This window comes from Salmo trutta, chromosome 14, assembly GCF_901001165.1.
Source record: "Salmo trutta chromosome 14, fSalTru1.1, whole genome shotgun sequence".
NCBI classification, from domain to species: Eukaryota; Metazoa; Chordata; class Actinopteri; order Salmoniformes; family Salmonidae; genus Salmo; species Salmo trutta.
The window spans coordinates 30,978,714-30,995,639 of NC_042970.1; the positions used below are offsets into that span (position 1 = coordinate 30,978,714).

The following is a 16,926-nucleotide window of genomic DNA, read 5'->3' on the forward strand; positions in this document are numbered from 1 at the left end:
TAGTCAGATATAGTTAACCCCTTAACATTATAAATCAACATAAATTACACCTTAACATATTTATATTTTTACAACATTACATAAAATGCTTGTGCTGCCTTTTTGTAACTGGTGTTACCTATATTTTAGATGACAATTCAGGCTTTCTGGAAACTAATTTCAGTCTTTCATTTTCATATATAATGAAATACAGAAAATGTTAATGATAATATTAAGAAATTGTTTAGATTAGTAATAATTTACTTTAAACATGCATGTGTAAAGTTCTATTGTCTGACATTTTTCCATTTATACTATTGTTTTTTTTGTAACATCAGAAATAGAGGTTGAGTCATCAAAATCAAATGATCATATCTTTAAAATGTTTACAAATGAATGTAGCAACAGTTAGGTAGATACAAAAACCATATTCAATTAAATTGGGCAACTTACATTTACATTTTAGTCATTTAGCAGACGCTCTTATCCAGAACGACTTACAGTAGTGAACGCATACATTTCATACATTTTTTTCCCCCGTACTGGTTCTCTGTGGGAATCGAACCCACAACCCTGGCGTTGCAAACACCATGCTCTACCAACTGATGCCAGAACACCAATATGCCATACAGTATAATACCAATGACGCAATGTAACACCATTGACACAATGTGAAACCAATGACAAACATATGATTATTTCAAACAAATGTTATCAATTTATTAGTAATATTTTTAATTACAAATCATTTCAGATTTCACAAGATGGGTTGATTTAATATGAGCAATAAAATGAGGGTTATTGGTCAAAGATTAAGACCAAAAGATGAAGCCTATTGACTAAAATGTATTTCATAACACAACATTGTATAAGGGCACAAGTCGAGAACCAGATGCAGATGGTTTGAGTCTGATATTTATTAAATCCAAAAGGGACAGGCAAAAGGTCAAAACCAGTTCAGAGTCCAGGAGATACAGTGTGGCAGGCAGGCTCGAGGTCAGGGCAGGCAGGCAGGTACAGAGTCCAGAAAAGAGGCAAGGGTCAAAACCGGGAGGACTAGCAAAAGAGAATAGGAAAGGCATGGTCACGGGGAAAAACACACTGTTTGGCTTGGAACATACAAGACAACGTGGCACAGACAGACAGAAAACACAGGTTTAAATACCCAAGGGATTATGGGGAAGATGGGTGACACCTGGAGGGGGTGGAGACAAGGACAGGTGAAACAGATCAGGTTGTGACACATTGTCATACAAACATAAAAAACATGTCCACTAGAACATTAGAAACCCTAACATTGAACATAAACTGAAACTGTTTTCCTAACCAGATTGATACGAACATTTTGTATGCTGTAAAACATGTTAATGGAATTTTTCTTGTAGTGTTCTTCACTTTTACTTCAGATATGTTTGCCTTTGCCATGTTATTGTGTCGCGTCCATCTCTTATCATCTCTGAGCCAATCTCCATTGCTTTCTAGCTACTGACAGCTTCTTTACTAGTAGCCAGTTCACATCTGCCACTTTCACACAGTCAGGTCCTCCTCCAAGTACTTTCAGATACTGTTGCAAATTTGAACTGATCTTTTGTTCACTGGCAGTGGCTCTGGCATCAGACAAACAATCTGGTCATCCGCATACCAGTTGATATCATCTCTTGGGCTTGGCCAGTAGAACTTGTTGACACAATTCCTGTGCATGCACTTTACTCTGTTCTTCAACCTCCAGTATAATGCCAGGGTATGGTTGTTCGTTGTAGTTCACGATACACCATTGTCCCTGGGGTGAGACTCGATGACATCTGGACGAAGTGGAGCTTTGTACTTTTCCAACTTCTCTTCCAACTTCTTCTGCCTATCTGTGCTTCTCTCCCGCGCACTCTCGGTCCCTTGGATTCATTGTCTGTAAAGATGTAATATATAATTGTATTCGATTTCCAGTGTAAGATGCATGCAACATAATACAAACATGAAATCCTACTCTGTCACGCCTATCCACAAAACTACGTAGCTTGTTAAACAGTATATATCAATTCTAGTGCCATGTGACAAATATTACGTAGGCCTACTTAAATGGATAGTTCATCTGAATTACGAAATTACATATTGGTTTCCTTACTGTGTAAGCAGTCTATGGACAAGGTATGACAGCAATCAATGCTTTGGTTTTGTGCCACAAATGCAAAAGATTTAGCATTTGAAACAGTGGCCAGGTAAACAAAAGCATGGCTTGCTGTCATACCTTGTCCATAGACTGCATACATGGTAAGGAAACCAATATGTTATTTTGTAATTTGGGTGAACTATCCCTTTAAGTAACTATGTAGATACAGAGTACATATGTCTTCCTACAGACACGTTGTCTTAATTCTGACCTTGCAGTACTGGGTTCACTGTCTGGAGTGGATGGGGGGGGTCAACACTGTTGTTACTGCTCTCAATCTCTCGCTGTGTTTTGCCTATCTGACCCGCCATTTCCTTCGCTCCTGTCTTTTTCCCCTTTCTGTGAGATCCTTCACTCTCTTTTTTGACTATCTAAATCCTTTAAGTACAGTTGAAGTCGGAAGTTTACATACACCTTAGCCAAATACATTTAAACTCAGTTTTGCACAATTCCTGACATTTAATCCTAGTAAAAATACCCTGTCTTAGGTCAGTTAGGATCACCACTTTATTTTAAGAATGTGAAATGTCAGAATAATAGTAGAGAATGATTAATTTCAGCTTTTATTTCTTTCATCACATTCCCAGTGGGTTAGACGTTTACATCTGTAACAGTATTGCTTCCGTCCCTCTACTCGCCCCTACCTGGGCTCGAAACCGTTACCCATCGCTCCACAAAAGCCGCTCCACTTCAAGGTCTCAGAGCGAGTGATGTCACCGATTGAAACGCTATTAGCGCGCACCACCGCTAACTAGCTAGCTAGCCATTTCACATCGGTTACACATACACTCAATTAGTATTTGGTAGCATTGCCTTTAAATTGTTTAACTTGGGTCAAACGTTTCGGGTAGCCTTCCACAAGCTTCCCACAATAAGTTGGGTGAATTTTGGCCCATTCCTCCTGACAGAGCTGGTGTAACTGAGTCAGGTTTGTAGGCCTCCTTGCTCGCACACGCTTTTTCAGTTCTGCCAACAAATTGTCTATGGGATTGAGGTCAGGGCTTTGTTATGGCCACTCCAATACCTTGACTTTGTTGTCCGTAAGCCATTTTGCCACAACTTTGGAAGTATGCTTAGGGTCAATGTCCATTTTGAAGACCCATTTGCGACCAAGCTTTAACTTTCTGACTGATGTTTTGAGATGTTGCTTCAATATATCCACATCATTTTCCTGCCTCATGATACCATCTATTTTGTGAAGTGCACCAGTCCCTCCTGCAGCAAAGCACCCCCACAACATGATTCTGCCACCCCTGTGCTTCACGGTTGGGATGGTGTTCTTCGGCTTGCAAGCCTCCCCATTTTTCCTCCAAACATAACGATGGTCATTATGGCCAAACAGTTCTATTTTTGTTTCATCAGACCAGAGGACATTTCTCCAAAAAGTACGATCTTTGCCCCCATGTGCAGTTGCATACCGTAGTCTGGCTTTTCTATGGTGGTTTTGGAGCAATGGCTTCTTCCTTGCTGAGCAGCCTTTCAGGTTATGTCGATATAGGACTCGTTTTACTGTGGATACAGATACTTTTGTACCTGATTCCTCCAGCATCTTCACAAGGTCTTTTGCTGTTGTTCTGGGATTGATTTGCACTTTTTGCACCAAAGTACGTTCATTTCTAGGAGACAGAACACGTCTCCTTCCTGAGCAGTATGATGGTTGCGTGGTCCCATGGTGTTTATACTTGCATACTATTGTTTGTACAGATGAACGTGGTACCTTCGGGCATTTGGAAATTGCTCCCAAGGATGAACCAGGCAAAGGTGGGACCAACTCCATAATGCCCATGATTTTGGAATGAGATGTAAGACGAACAGGTGTCCACATACTTTTGGTCATGTGGTGTATGACATATTAAAACAGACTGTCAAATCATTTCAAATAAAATCTACATTGTTGAGTGAAGAATTGACAAAAAGTCAATTTTTGGTAAGCCCTGTTCCTTTCTTTGTCAGTTACACACGCTGCGCTGTTCATCAGTCTCTTCATTCACAAGACATTTGATAATATTTTCACCCTACAGACTATTGCTCGATTTTAATCTTGTATTTCGGATTACATCTCGTATATATACAGTTTACTAGGAGGTTGGTGGCACCTTAATTGGGGATGACGGGCTTCGTCGTAATGGCTGGAGCGGAATGGGTGAAATGGTATCAAATACATCAAACACATGGTTTACATGCAAAATTTACTGTATAAAATAAATAATTAAAATACTGAGCTATATTGCATGCAAAATATATATATTATTTTATACTAACACAATTGCTCAGAGAAAGAGATTTTGTGTAACAATTAATTAAAAAAAACTCAAAAAGATAGGGGTCACAATTATTAGCACCTGTTTCTGTAGATTTTGTGGTTAATTAACCATTTATTTGTGGATTTTGATGTGTGCTTGGGGTTATTGTCTTGCTGGAAGATCCACTTGCGGCCAAGTGTCAGCCTCCGAGCAGAGGCAACCAGGTACTTGGTAAAGTTCATGATGTCGTTGACCTTAACAAGGGCCACAGGACCAGTGGAATATTACACAAATGACTAGGCCACTTCGTCAGACAGATGTTATCATGAATGGGTTAAACACTCACAACTCCACTAAATTCACATGATTACATAACAAAACTCTGAAACATAACTCTTTACGGACACCCAGAAAGCCTGTAATACACTCTTGCTTTGTAATAATGGAGGGAATTCAACACAAGAACTTTGAACGTAACCACCAACTTTATGTATACAGTATAGACCTCTTGGGGATGTCATTCTAAAACAAAATGTTAACTTTCACTGCTATGCGGATGACACACAGCTGTACATTTTGATGAAACATGGTGAAGCCCCAACATTGCCCTCGCTGGAAGCCTGTGTTTCAGACATAAGGAAGTGGATGGCTGCAAACTTTCTACTTTTAAACTCGGACAAAACAGAGATGCTTGTTCTAGGTCCCAAGAAACAAAGAGATCTTCTGTTGAATCTGACAATTAATCTTGACGGTTGTACAGTCGTCTCAAATAAAACTGTGAAGGACCTAAGCGTTACTCTGGACCCTGATCTCTCTTTTGACAAACATATCAAGACTGTTTCAAGGGACAGCTTTTTTCCATCTACGTACCATTGCAAAAATCTGAAATTTTCTGTCCAAAAAGGATGCAGAAAAATTAATCCGTGCTTTTGTCACTTCTAGGTTAGACTACTGCAATGCTCTACTTTCCGGCTACCCGGATAAAGCACTAAATAAACTTCAGTTAGTGCTAAATACGGCTGCTAGAATCCTGACTAGAACCAAAAAAATGTATCATATTACTCCAGTGCTAGCTTCCCTACACTGGCTTCCTGTTAAGGCTAGGGCTGATTTCAAGTTTTTACTGCTAAGCCACAAAGCATTGCATGGGCTTGCTCCTACCCATCTTTCCGATTTGGTCCTGCCGTACATACCTACACGTACGCTACGGTCACAAGACACAGGCCTCCTAATTGTCCCTAGAATTTCTAAGCAAACAGCTGGAGGCAGGGCTTTCTCCTATAGAGCTCCATTTTTATGGAATGGTCTGCCTACCCATGTGAGAGACGCAGACTCGGTCTCAACCTTTTAGTCCTTATTGAAGACTCATCTCTTCAGTAGGTCCTATGATTGAGTGTAGTCTGGCCCAGGAGTGTGAAGGTGAACGGAAAGGCACAGTTGGTAGAGCATGGTGTTTGCAACGCCAGCATGGTGTGTGCAACGCCAGGGTTGTGGGTTCGATTCCCACGGGGGGCCAGTACAAAAAAAATGCATGAAATGAAATGTATGCATTCACTACTGTAAGTTGGTCTGGATAAGAGCGTCTGCTAATTGACTAAAATGTAAAATCTACAGGAGCAACGAACTGCCCTTGCTGTCACTGCCTGGCCGGTTCCCCTCTCTCCACTGGGATTCTCTGCCTCTAACCCTATTACAGGGGCTGAGTCACTGGCTTACTGGTGCTCTTCCATGCCGTCCATAGGAGGGGTGCGTCACTTATGTGGTCTTCCTGTCTGGGTTGTGCCGTGGCGGAGATATTTGTGGGCTATACTTGGCCTTGTCTCAGGATGGTAAGTTGGTGTTTGAAGATGTCCCTCTAGTGGTGTGGGGGCTGTGCTTTGGCAAAGTGGGTGGGGTTATATCCTGCCTGTTTGGCCCTGTCCGGGGGTATCATCAGATGGGGCCACAGTGTCTCCTGACCCCTCCTGTCTCAGCCTCCAGTATTTATGCTGCAGTAGTTTATGTGTCGGGGGCTAGGGTCAATCTGTTATATCTGGAGTATTTCTCCTGTCTTATCCGGTGTCCTGTGTGAATTTAAGTATGCTCTCTCTAATTCTCTTTTTCTTTCTTTCTCTCAGAGGACCTGAGCCCTATACCATGCCTCAGGACTACCTGGCATGATGACTCCTTGCTGTCCCCAGTCCACCTGGCCGTGCTGCTGCTCCAGTTTCAACTGCTCTGCCTGCGGCTATGGAACCCTGACCTGTTCACCGGACGTGCTACCTGTCCCAGACCTGCTGTTTTCAACTCTAGAGACAGCAGGAGTGGTAGAGATACTCTCAATGATTGGCTATGAAAAGCCAACTGACATTTACTCCTGAGGTGCTGACCTGTTGCACCCTCGACAACTACTGTGATTATTATTTGACCATTTGAACATCTTGGCCATGATCTGTTATAATCTCCACCCGGCACAGCCAGAAGAGGACTGGCCACCCCTCATAGCCTGGTTCATCTCTAGGTTTCTTCCTAGGTTTTGGCCTTTCTAGGGAGTTTTTCCTAGCCACCGTGCTTCTACACCTACATTGCTTGCCGTTTGGGGTTTTAGGCTGGGTTTCTGTACAGCACTTTGAGATATCTACTGATGTAATAAGGGCTATATATTTATATTCCAGACTCAGGTCCAGAAGCCAATTTCCTGCAGTTCTATCCATTTTGCTATGGGGTTTTGTACTGTGTATTTACAGTACAGACTGTATTCTTGACAGTTAATTCTAATATGCAGTATATGAATGGTGTGTATAGACAGTATGTGAACAGACAAGGTGTATAACAGTAGTTATATAGGATGAGCCATGACTTGAATGCAGTATACACTGTGTACAAAACATTAAGAACACCTTCCTACTATTGAGTTGCGCACCCCGCCCCCCCTCATACCAGCCTCAATCGGGGCATGGACTCTACAAGGTGTCTAAAGTATTCCACAGGGATGCTGGCCCATGTTGACACCAATGCTTCCAACAGTTGTCAAGTTGGCTGGATGTCCTTTGGGTGGTGGACCATTCTTGATTCACACAGAAAACTTGAACGTGAAAATCCCAGCAACGTTGCAGTTCTTGACACACTCAAACCAGTGCGCCTGGCACCTGATACCATACCCTGTTCAAAGGCCCTTAAATCTTGTCTTGCCCATTTACCCTCTAAATGACATACACAATCCTTGTCTCAAGGCTTAAAAATATATATATTTTTTTTTTTACCTGTCTCCACCCCTTCATCTACACTGTTTGAAGTGGATTTTACAAGTGACATCAATAAGGGATCATAGCGTTCACCATTATTCACCTGGTCAGTATTTCATGGAAAGAGCATGTTTTGTACAATCAGTGTATGTGTAACTAGAGGCCATAAAGGTATGCAATACAACAGTAACCTATTGTGGTGCATTTCAGAATACCCCCAAAATGTGTGCATACAAAGAGCAAACGTTGTTCTGACAATGTTTGCTCAAATGTCTCATGTTTTCAGACCTCAAATAAGGTTCACATAGCACATCAAATATACAGTAAGCACTGCCTAATGTCATAATGATGCCCAGCATTTCCCATTGATTTGTGATTGAGTAGTAGTCGGCGTTTTTCTGCTCTAGTTGCTTCAGGATGTCAACATGAGACCACCTTTGAGTTCTGTTTCCTATTTTTAGAATGAATCATTTAATGAAACTGCCACAAAAGAAATGTAAGAAGCCTTTTTACAACTAGTTTAATTCAGAGAACATAACAAATAGTACAAATATCAAGGAAAAGAAAAACAGTGGGCTATTGTCAAAATAAGGGTGCCGTTATTTGCAAAGACAAACCTTTACCAACAGGAACTGGAAGAATAGTGGAAGTCCTAGAGGTCAATTAGAAAACATATCGGTATATTAACCGACAATAGGATAGCTGACCATAGCCTTCCACCACATCCAGACACTAACCTTGCTGACATGGAACATGACTTGAGCACTAGACTATTTAGAATGGTGTGTTTCCGTGAGCTGCTACTTTCATGGACAAATACAGAGAAGCTTATAATGATTGATGAAATGGAATACTGCTTAGGGACAACTACAGTATATCTTGGCATTAACAGGACTAACAGCCATTTTAGTCATGCGTTACACCTGCACCCCAACTTATTTACAAAATACAGAGGAATTGGATACCTTACATGTCACAGAGAAGCAAAAACGAAACCGCTAAAATATTTGTAAAAAAAAAAAAAAAAAGTCATTCATCTTCTTCACCTTCAAACTCGACTGCCATGCATTTCCCTACTTTCTCTCCGTAGACCTGGAGCGGCTGCGAGGGCGAAAACAGTTAAGCCAGAATGTTAATATAAACTTCCCCTGGAGCATTCATGCACTCCCTCAAAAATATGTTACACCATTGGCCTGTCACTGTTCCATAAAAGCCACAACTAAAGTGGTTTCACTGTTGCTAAGACAAGATAAGAAATTATTGCTGTCTGTTAAAACCCCTCCTGCTTACCTCCTTGATCGAGAAAATGATCTTGAGGGTTTGTGGTTCCTGTCCCGGGACAAAGATCTCTCCCTCTTCCTGTCTCTGGAGAGAGACCTGCATACAGAAGGAACAAGAGAATTAACCAAAGCAACCTGAATCTTACAGAGGCCCCTGTTGACAAGAGGATCTAATCATTGACAAGTTTGGAAAGCTGTGCTGGGGTGTGGTGTCTTAAATACTTGTCATAACCATACACAAGGTTCAAAATTGGGTCCTTCAGTCCATGAAAACTAATCTGTCTTGATCTTACCTGCCCACAGTACGGCTGTTAACTTTTACAATCTCTAATGGCTGTCAACATACCTGCTTCGGCTGCGGCTGAAGCTCCTCCTACGTGGGGATCTGGGGAGGGGGGAATAAGAGGATGTTAAAAGCAGAGCATGATACATTGGTGGCCCATTGATTCCAAACCCATCCAACCCCCAAATTACCCTGAAGTAAACCCTACAGTCCCCACTAAAAACAAACAAAAAAAAAACAGGGGAACCAAGTTAATGTCTATTACACACACCCCCCCACAAGGGATGGGAATGGGTGACTGCAGATAAGGCATTTGTAATCTGAAATGCAGTCATCGCCTCCCATAAAAGGCCATGGTTAGTTAACTGCCAGCTGAGTGAATGACCAAAAAAATGCTTCGGAAAGAGAAGTGCAATTATACCAAATGGGAAGGGGTAAGAAAATGGAGGGTTGTAATATAATTAATGGTCAAAAATTGGGTGAGAATGCTCTCAATGCTGCAGTAAATTCAAGACTACATATTGAGCACAAGTGCAAAGCACACACAGGATGGGACCACTGCGACCTAAACCAGGGGAAGCATTGATCAGAATAGCTCCTTTGAACAATTAGAAAGACCTTCACAGATTAATAATGAATGTTTCTCAAAATGTCCATTCCCCTTTAAATCAACGGATTACAGTAATGAGGGAGAAATACCAATCCTGTTTGATTCAAATAAAAAAGGATAACCTTTTTTTTAAGCAGCTTTCTCTTCACTTTTAAATTTGTAATCAGCAGTGTACTGTATGAAGCAGGTAAAACTTACTAGTCGTTTGGTTTTCAACAAGCTAGAAATGACGAAGGGGAGGTAGACTGTAGGCCGGGTAGGCAGATTTGGCTGAAAAGGACTGGCCAGATGCTGCGAGGTGATTAGTTGGCTGGCGGATGGGGGCTGGCTGTGGATTTTTCCTGCTTTTATTGGTTAGCCGAGGGCTGCTGCTGGTAGGTTGCAGTGTAGACATTTGGGGACGTAAAACGCTGATTGGTCGGGAATGTGAGGAGGGCCGCTGCCGATTGGGTTAAAGTTGGAGGAGGAAGAGGCTGAGAACTGCATGCGCAGGAACCAATGGGCTGGTGCAACCTGACGACTGGCCATGTGACACGACATCAGCCAAGCTGATTGGGGCACGCTGGTCAATGGTCACATGATGCTGAAAGAGGACTAGTTGACTGACTCAGAGGGTGGTGAGAAGAGGCATGGTGATGACTCTGTAACGGGGTTCATTTTTATTAATATAAATGGTCAATAAAAAAGCAACCTCAAATTGTAACAAAAACAACCAACCTAGCATCATTAAGCTTCCCTCCCACCCGGTTCATAGTGAGGTACTGGTTTGAAATATGAATCACCTACTTCCAAAACACGTTCAGTGCTTCAGGTAACAGTGAAAAGCTTGCAAGCCAAATTTAGAGAACATGTGGTAGAGAAAACGCAAATGTACTTATTGCTTAAACTTGGCATACAAATCAGCACACTTCATTTCACACAGTACCCACCCCCTGGATCTAAAGTACCCCGGAAGTCATTAAACAATGATAATGAAGATGAAAACTGCATGCCTTCAGCACCACATTACACTAACCACTGTAGACCACCATGTAAAAAGGGTTATCAAACAGTCAGTGCTAAACTATCAATATGGTGCAGCGAAACAGGAGATGCCGTTTGGAAAGAGGACACAGGAACAAAAATAGTTTAACTAGTAAAATGGACAGAAAAGGATTAGTAGTCTGTTGGGCATTGCTATCATAAAGCCCTGTATGGGAGATGGGTTACCTGCGCCTGGCAGGCGGGCTACCACGACGCCCACGATGGTCATCTCGAGGACGTCGGCTCCACGATGGAGGAGGACCCCGGTTGCGGGTGCGTTTCTCACCATTGGACAGTTCCACTCGCACACGGGAACCACTTAGTGTCCTGTGCAGAGCAATACAGTGTTACTGCAGAGCATGCTGTTAAACAGTCACCAAAACATTATGGCATGCATGGCCTTGTTTCACCCCCTTTCAGGAAGTTAAATGGAGGCAAGTGGCAACAAAAAGTCAGTCCTTCCAAATATCAGAGTGGAAACAAAGATCTCCAAGCAAACTAGGCTCTGTCATTAATTATTTTATACCAGAGTATAAAGCACACGTGGATCATTTGAATTCATTCGGACAAACCAGAAAAGCTACTTCTACTTCCAACAGTTCTGGAAGACACCTCTGAAATTATCTGCATTTATTTTGTCAAACTGTCAAGCGTATTGGCATGCAAGGAACAAAAACCTGAAAAATGACCTCAAATTTCCTGATTCTATCATTCAGTTATTTTTTACACCAGAGGAACTTGTTCTTAGGTTTTACCTTCCATCAAGTTCTCTCACTGCATCGGTTGCATCCCTTGGATCTTCAAATTCCACAAAAGCAAAGCCTGGGGGGTTCCTAGCTACCCAGACACTGCGAAGTGGCCCATAATAGCCGAATGACCGCTCCAGCTCTGTCTTATTGCCGTTGTTCCCCAAGTTTCCCACGTAGACCTTGCAGTCGAGAGGGCAATCTCGGTGCATGGCTGGATCTTTAAAAATATTAAACAGCATGTATGTTTTGCTTTCTAGGAATCATTATTCAAAAAGGCAGCCTATCAGCAAATTTACTTAACTTTAAAGGCATGCACCTGTAAAAAGAACCTGGGGCTCAATTGCATTCAGATAGACGTGAACAAGAAAAGCTACTTCAAGCAGTTCTGTTACACACACACCTCTAATTATGTGAATTGTATTGGCATGCAAGGAACAAAAACGTAGGTAATTACCTCCCATTTCAACAGGCCTCAATTTTCAAAACAAAAATTGATACTCCGCAAACGTGAATGAGAAACTGAAAGAAGATTTGTCCATTTAGATTTTCATGTAGTACACATTTTCCACACATCACAACAACAATGTATATTCAAGTAGGCCAATTGTCTGTTCATAACACTTAGATAAAAATGGTCCTCCACATACAATTAAACCCATATTCAAACAGCCAGGTGTGTTTATAACAATCAAGCAGATGTGTATCATTATGGCTGAATTTGGGGTAGGCAACAATAGGGCATAAAGCCATTGGTGTGGAAATGCATAGCACATGGAAATGCATTGCGAGATTTCTTATTTCCGTGAAATAGCTAATTGGTTCTGCTATACTGCAATAACAAACTATAATAACAGGGTAAAACAACTAGGTAACGCTTGTAAACACCAATCACACCTCCAGCCTTTGTTCACTTACGTTACTACGCAAAATGGAAGAAGGGGCCTTGCTGCGATAACCCTCAACATTTGCTGGCTCCCTCCCCAGTCCCTGTACTGACTAGTTCACCATTTGCACATGCCATGGCTACGTGTGAGAGAGTATAACTGTATAGAGTACAATTGCAAATGAACTGCAACAATCATTTATTTGCTGCGATACAGTTTGGTCTAGCCATTTCAGCTACTCGTTAGCTAGCGACCTGAGGAAAGAAATGGCTAGCTAGGGCCAGCTAGCTAACACGAATACAAGAGAAAGTTCGAATAAATATCAAAGAACCAATGTTCACTGCTAAATAGAAATACGTGTCACATTTTGTAGTATTTAGAGGTGTTATTTACCGTAATGTATTTTAAAACAAACACTGATAGTCGATTCGTTTCCTGTCCTTCGTCGAACCGCCTGTCTGTATCTGCAAGCTACAATAAAATGGAGACCGGAAATCTTTATGGATCGTGTGTACCATCTATCCATCTTACGTAACTGACGGATATGTTCTTGTTCTACTTCTAGGATATCCTGGCGGTCCGCAAACAATCTTTTAAGTGCATGCCGCCACCTACTGTGTTGGAATGTACTATCAATCATGATCTGCCTGATTCTGTACTAACATGAAAATACAATTCAAAACCAAATAAATCCCTAACTTCTATCACACCCTCCCCCAAAACACCTCCCCAACCCCATTAAAATTGATCTATATCATGCCGAAACATTGTTCAGCATGTCAAATAACCATTTCAACAGTAACATCTGTTACCCCCAATATCCTTCTCCTTCTCCTCAACCTAGCATTTCTGCTTTCCACAACCCGAGTCGTATTGATAACCTTACCAATAAAAGCTATGAAGTCAACTTGATTAATTATCAAAGTGTCCTTTGACACCGCACATTCATGAGCACAAGATTTCTGAACAGGCCTCAAAACCATGCCAGGACCATCAGAAGCACCATCCCCGACAGTAGGTCCACTTACTACAGGTACATTAATGTAAGCTCCATCAGTCCGCACTGTAGTTCTACCAATCTGTTTTACGGCCTCTGCATACGATACATCATGACTAATCCTATATCTCTGAGCCTCTCTAGCCTCGCTCTGTACCTGGCATCCACCAAATGCTGCACTGTGTTCTCACCCACAATTACAGCATTTAACCTTCACATTGCTTCCACATTCACTGTAATAATGTGTCCCTCCACACTTGGCACATCTTTTCTTTCCTTTACACTGAGCAGCTACATGTCCCATTCTTTGGCATTTAAAACACTGCAATGAATAAAGAGTCACATTCTCTCAAGTACCCCTGACTGCAGTGTGCAGTTCAGGGCGGGGCTCAATGTGGGCAGAGTCAAATGTTTGACCTCGCTCACCATTTCTGTGTTGTTGTTGCAGTGTGTAGTTCGGGGGCGGGCTCAATGTGGGTGGAGGTAAATGCTTGACCCCATCCACATTTGACCCTGTCCACAGTTTTTTTTTGTCCATCTGAGGTTTGACAGTCACACACTGAATACAAACACACACGTTTGTGAAAGGCACACGTTGAATACAAACGTATTTCATTTTTGAAGATTGTAAGAAATATGATATAAAGTGGTACAAGCACATGTAACACTTTCATGCTATATTTGAGACAAGCTACTGATATTGTTGCTGTGAACAACAGACTTGTTATGTATGTCATGTACTGTTAAAATTGTGTTCATAAATGTTATAACTTTGTAATTATATTATTTCATTGAGCATATATACAGTTACTACCTATCCTGATTTATAATGCTATTTCTTTTCCTCATGAGAATGGAGACAGACTATACCATATAGACATACTGACAAGCTGAATGTGTTCTGTACATTAAGTTATACCAGCTTCAGTAAAGAGATCAGAGACTCGGGTGACTTCTATGTCATCTTTACTAAACAACACAATTAACACAGCAGACAAAAACAAGGTTTGACCACTCCTCAAAAATGGCTTCACTCCTGCTCCTCAACATTTTCTTGTTGTCAACTGCCTCCACATAGAACATCTCATAATCTCTGTAACTGGAACGAGAACATGAATGGTTCCTTGAGGAGAATATTTTCCTCTTCATCCAGGCCATCATACAACCGTAGTTCTTTAAGAGTTGTAATGTGGTCTTCCCCCTCCATCATACAACCGTAGTTCTTTAAGAGTTGTAATGTGGTCTTCCCCCTCCATCATACAACTGTAGTTCTTTAAGAGTTGTAATGTGGTCTTCCCCCTCCATCATACAACCGTAGTTCTTTAAGAGTTGTAATGTGGTCTTCCCCCTCCATCATACAACCGTAGTTCTTTAAGAGTTGTAATGTGGTCTTCCCCCTCCATCATACAACCGTAGTTCTTTAAGAGTTGTAATGTGTCTTCCCCCTCCATCATACAACCGTAGTTCTTTAAGAGTTGTAATGTGGTCTTCCCCCTCCATCATACAACCGTAGTTCTTTAAGAGTTGTAATGTGTCTTCCCCCTCCATCATACAACCGTAGTTCTTTAAGAGTTGTAATGTGGTCTTCCCCCTCCATCATACAACCGTAGCTCTTTAAGAGTTGTAATGTGGTCTTCCCCCTCCATCATACAACCGTAGTTCTTTAAGAGTTGTAATGTGGTCTTCCCCCTCCATCATACAACCGTAGTTCTTTAAGAGTTGTAATGTGTCTTCCCCCTCCATCATACAACCGTAGTTCTTTAAGAGTTGTAATGTGGTCTTCCCCCTCCATCATACAACCGTAGTTCTTTAAGAGTTGTAATGCGTCTTCCCCCTCCATCATACAACCGTAGTTCTTTAAGAGTTGTAATGTGGTCTTCCCCCTCCATCATACAACCGTAGTTCTTTAAGAGTTGTAATGTGGTCTTCCCCCTCCATCATACAACCGTAGTTCTTTAAGAGTTGTAATGTGTCTTCCCCCTCCATCATACAACCGTAGTTCTTTAAGAGTTGTAATGTGTCTTCCCCCTCCATCATACAACCGTAGTTCTTTAAGAGTTGTAATGTGTCTTCCCCCTCCATCATACAACCGTAGTTCTTTAAGAGTTGTAATGTGGTCTTCCCCCTCCATCATACAACCGTAGTTCTTTAAGAGTTGTAATGTGGTCTTCCCCCTCCATCATACAACAGTAGTTCTTTAAGAGTTGTAATGTGGTCTTCCCCCTCCATCATACAACCGTAGTTCTTTAAGAGTTGTAATGCGTCTTCCCTGTCCATCCCAGTTACACTTGGGAGGGAAACGGTGCCTTTAAATGTTAGGTGTTCACACCACCTTGCTGCCTCTAGGCTGTCCCTGAGAAGAACATCTGCTTCCTTGAAGAAAAAGGAAGAATAAATATTAAGAGTAGTGATCAAGTCAAATTACACCCCACTTTCACAATACCACCATGCAAACAAAAGACACTATTACTACAGGGGTTTTCAGTGATATCTATAACTACTCAACAAGTCTTCACAACTATTATATCTCGCCATGCATCAAGCCTTCAGCATTACACACAGTAGACTACATACCCAGTTCACAGCTCCCAGTTCACCATGCATCAAGCCTTCAGCATTACACACAGTAGACTACATACCCAGTTCACAGCTCCTAGTTCACCATGCATCAAGCCTTCAGCATTACACACAGTAGACTACATACCCAGTTCACAGCTCCCAGTTCACCATGCATCAAGCCTTCAGCATTACACACAGTAGACTACATACCCAGTTCACAGCTCCTAGTTCACCATGCATCAAGCCTTCAGCATTACACACAGTAGACTACATACCCAGTTCACAGCTCCTAGTTCACCATGCATCAAGCCTTCAGCATTACACACAGTAGACTACATACCCAGTTCACAGCTCCTAGTTCACCATGCATCAAGCCTTCAGCATTACACACAGTAGACTACATACCCAGTTCACAGCTCCTAGTTCACCATGCATCAAGCCTTCAGCATTACACACAGTAGACTACATACCCAGTTCACAGCTCCCAGTTCACCATGCATCAAGCCTTCAGCATTACACACAGTAGACTACATACCCAGTTCACAGCTCCCAGTTCACCATGCATCAAGCCTTCAGCATTACACACAGTAGACTACATACCCAGTTCACAGCTCCCAGTTCACCATGCATCAAGCCTTCAGCATTACACACAGTAGACTACATACCCAGTTCACAGCTCCCAGTTCACCATGCATCAAGCCTTCAGCATTACACACAGTAGACTACATACCCAGTTCACAGCTCCTAGTTCACCATGCATCAAGCCTTCAGCATTACACACAGTAGACTACATACCCAGTTCACAGCTCCCAGTTCACCATGCATCAAGCCTTCAGCATTACACACAGTAGACTACATACCCAGTTCACAGCTCCCAGTTCTCCGTGCAATTTGTTTTCAGTATCGTCTCTAGAACGAAAACAGATTGTGG

General features: G+C 41.9%; 1 protein-coding gene across 1 annotated transcript; it reads right to left on the reverse strand.

Annotated features, from left to right (window-relative positions):
- Nucleotides 1-8,105: 8,105 nt before the first annotated feature.
- srsf3b (serine and arginine rich splicing factor 3b) lies at nucleotides 8,106-12,958 on the reverse strand. The gene is made up of 7 exons (XM_029775279.1): nucleotides 12,833-12,958; nucleotides 12,010-12,074; nucleotides 11,562-11,772; nucleotides 10,993-11,133; nucleotides 9,237-9,275; nucleotides 8,901-8,987; nucleotides 8,106-8,711 (listed from the first exon to the last, which is right to left on the reverse strand). The coding sequence occupies exons 2-7, from the start codon at nucleotides 12,014-12,016 to the stop codon at nucleotides 8,684-8,686; spliced, it is 513 nt and encodes a 170-aa protein (XP_029631139.1). The 5' UTR covers nucleotides 12,017-12,074; nucleotides 12,833-12,958; the 3' UTR covers nucleotides 8,106-8,683.
- Between the last annotated feature and the right edge of the window lie 3,968 nt (nucleotides 12,959-16,926).